This window comes from Cebus imitator, unplaced genomic scaffold (assembly GCF_001604975.1).
Source record: "Cebus imitator isolate Cc_AM_T3 unplaced genomic scaffold, Cebus_imitator-1.0 Scaffold216, whole genome shotgun sequence".
In the NCBI taxonomy this organism is placed as follows: Eukaryota; Metazoa; Chordata; class Mammalia; order Primates; family Cebidae; genus Cebus; species Cebus imitator.
This window is the reverse complement of record NW_016107531.1, coordinates 3,471,832-3,474,784: the sequence shown is the minus strand read 5'-3', so window position 1 is coordinate 3,474,784 and position 2,953 is coordinate 3,471,832. Positions and strand designations below refer to the sequence as shown.

At 40.1% G+C, this 2,953-nt stretch overlaps 1 protein-coding gene across 11 annotated transcripts in view; it reads left to right on the top strand.

Annotated features, from left to right (window-relative positions):
• The window catches only part of GAPVD1 (GTPase activating protein and VPS9 domains 1), a 108,382-nt gene that overhangs the window by 34,887 nt on the left and 70,542 nt on the right, over positions 1–2,953 (top strand). For 10 of the 11 annotated variants that reach the window (XM_017549149.1, XM_037745942.1, XM_017549155.1 and 7 more), the window contains exon 2: positions 2,381–2,597. In XM_017549149.1, the coding sequence (XP_017404638.1) occupies positions 2,413–2,597 (185 nt within the window). In that variant the 5' untranslated portion in view covers positions 2,381–2,412. Of the gene's footprint in view, positions 1–1,957; positions 1,960–2,380; positions 2,598–2,953 lie in introns of all 11 variants that reach the window. The other variant, XM_017549148.1, reaches the window with a different exon arrangement.

The window sequence follows — 2,953 nt, the reverse complement described above, 5'->3', positions numbered from 1 at the left end:
TTTTTTGAGATGGAGTCTCATTCTTGGTGCCCAGTCTGGAGTGCGATGGTGTGACCTCGGCTCACTGCAGCCTCCACCTCCCGGGTTCAAGTGATTCCCCTGCTTCAGCCTCCCAAGTAACTAGGATTACAGGCACCTTCTACCATGCCCAGCTAATTTTTTGTATTTTTAGTGGAGATGGAGTTTCACTATGTTGCCCAAGCTGGTCTTGAACTCCTGATCTCAGGTGATCCACCCACCTCAGCCTCCCAAAGTTTGGGATTACAGGCATGAGCTACCACGCCCAGCTTCAAAATTTTAAATGGCTAAATCTGTTTCTTTTCTTCTTCTTTTTTTTGAGACAGAGTCTCACTCTGTTGTCCAGGCTGGAGTGCAGTGGCGCGATCTCGGCTCACTGCAGCCTCCACCTCCCGGGTCCCGGTTCAAGCAATTCTCCTACCTCAGCCTCCCAAGTAGCTGGGATTACAGGCACGAGCCACCATGCCCAGCTAATTTTTGTATTTTTTAGTAGAGACAGGATTTCACCATGTTGGCCAGTCTGGTCTTGAACTCCTGACCTCGTGATCCGCCTGCCTCGGCCTCCCAAAGTGCCGGGATTACAGGCGTGAGCCACCGTGCCCAGCTGAATTTTTGTATATTTAGTAGAGACAGGGTCTCACCATGTTGGCCAGGCTGGTCTCGAACTCCTTACCTCAAATGAGCCACCCGCCTTGACCTCCCAAAATGCTGGGATTACAGGCATGAGCCACCATACCTGACCAAGAAATTTTTTGCTAACTTGATGACTGTCCCCTGCCTGCACACACAGTATTATGTTCTGTTATCTGTGCCACAGGTATTTCTATTGTTGATTTCACATTTGTGATCTGGCACAAATTCTAGGTTCAAGGGCATAGCTTAAATAATAATGCTTTAAAATATGTGTGATATTTGTATCAGTTTGTTTAGCTACTAGATAAACAAGAGTAGTGAGATTTCATTTATCCCTTTGGCAAATATTTATTCAACTCTTGCTGTGAACCAGGCCTTCTCTTAGTCCCTGAAATTACAGCTGTGAGTGAATAAAACAAACAAAGCTTGGCCCTGTTGGCACTTACCTTCTGGTGGGGAAGGCTCATAATAAGCATGATTAACATGCAGGTAGATATCTGTAATATAATGCTAGATAGGGGCATTGCTTTTTTAAAAGGCCAGAAGAGGCATTAGGAAGTTATATTTTCTATTTTAGAAGGAATTGTCTGAGAAGACCTTTCTAAATAGATATTTGAGTCGAGAAATCTGAATGGAATGAAGGCATTAGCCTTGCAGCTATCTGGAAGAATAACCTTCTGGACAGGGAGGTCAGCAAATGTGGACACTTTGAGAGAGGGACATGCTTGGCCTGTTCAAGGGACAGCAAGAAGGCAGATGTGTCTGGAGCTGTGTGAACTAGGGTAGGATTGTAGGAGAGGAAATTGGAGAAGTAGCCAGGGGTAGATCATGTAGTACCTTCAGATTTCATTCTATCATGAATTAAAGCCTTTGGATGGTTTCTAGTAGGGGAATAAAGTGATCTGACTTAAGTTTAATTCACATTATGTAGAGAACAGACTCTAGAAGTACCAGAGAGGAAGCAGGGAGATCACTTAGGCTGTGGTGGTTATAGACCTAGTGAGAATTGATATGATTAGCAATGGAGGTGGGAATAAGTAGTCAGATTTTAGAAATATTTTGAAGATAGAATCGACAGGATATTTTGATTGTGATTTGAAAGAGCACAGTAAAGGATAACTCTGGGGTTAACAGGCATTGGATTTGAGGATATACACGGGATATACAACAACTATCTCTGAGCTGTGGCCTTAGCAGTAAACTTTGTTTTCTTTTTGCTTACCTGTATTTGCCAGTTTTTCTATACCAAAACTATAATACTTTTGTAATAAAAACATAAAGATTATTTGAAAATTAGAGTTAAAAGTGGTATCAAACATAACCTAATTATTATTATTATTATTTTTGAGATGGAGTCTCCAGTTTTGTTCTCTTACCAGGCTGGAGTGCAGTGATGCGATCTCGGCTCAGTGCAACCTCTGCCTCCTGGGTTCAAGCGATTCCCGTCTCAGCCTCCTGAGTAGCTGGAACTATAGGCTCGCACCACCATGCCCTGCTAATTTTATTTATTTTAGTAGAGACGAGGTTTCACCATGTTGGCCAGGATGGTCTTTATCTCTTGACCTTGTGATCTGCCCGCCTTGGGCCTCCCAAAGTGTTGGAATTACAGGCATGAGCCACTACGCCTGGCCAAATATAACCAAATTCTTAATCTGTTCTCCTATCCGTTTTGATTTTAGAAAATAACTTAAGTGACATAAATTTTAAATATTTGTCTTTTTACTTTTAGTGATCAGCTTTTGAACCTTTCCCACATTGAAGATGGTGAAGCTAGATATTCATACTCTGGCTCATCACCTCAAGCAGGAGCGCTTATATGTAAACTCAGAGAAACAGCTCATTCAGAGGCTCAATGCAGATGTACTTAAGACAGCTGAAAAGTTGTATCGTACAGCTTGGATTGCGAAGCAACAGAGAATCAATTTGGATCGGCTTATCATAACCAGGTAAAGAAATGATTTTCAGGTTTTAAATTCTGTGAACCACTACTATTCTGTAAATAAACTAATAGGTGTAAATAAATGAATCTGTTTCCAACAAAGTACATGGTTTAAGATAATTTAAATCAATGTTAAGGTGAGTTTTTGTATTATAAATACAGTTTATTTTGATTATTAACTTAGGCACTGCTATAGAAAATTATAACTTAAGCCTTGACATTTTATATCACACCAATTGGTTTTGTCTTTGTCTATATAAAATGTTATTGTTGTAGAGAATAAATTATCTGTTCTGCTTTTCTCCTAATGTTATTTAATTTATAGGTTTTCTTTTTTTTTTTTTTTTTTTTTTTTTTTTTTTT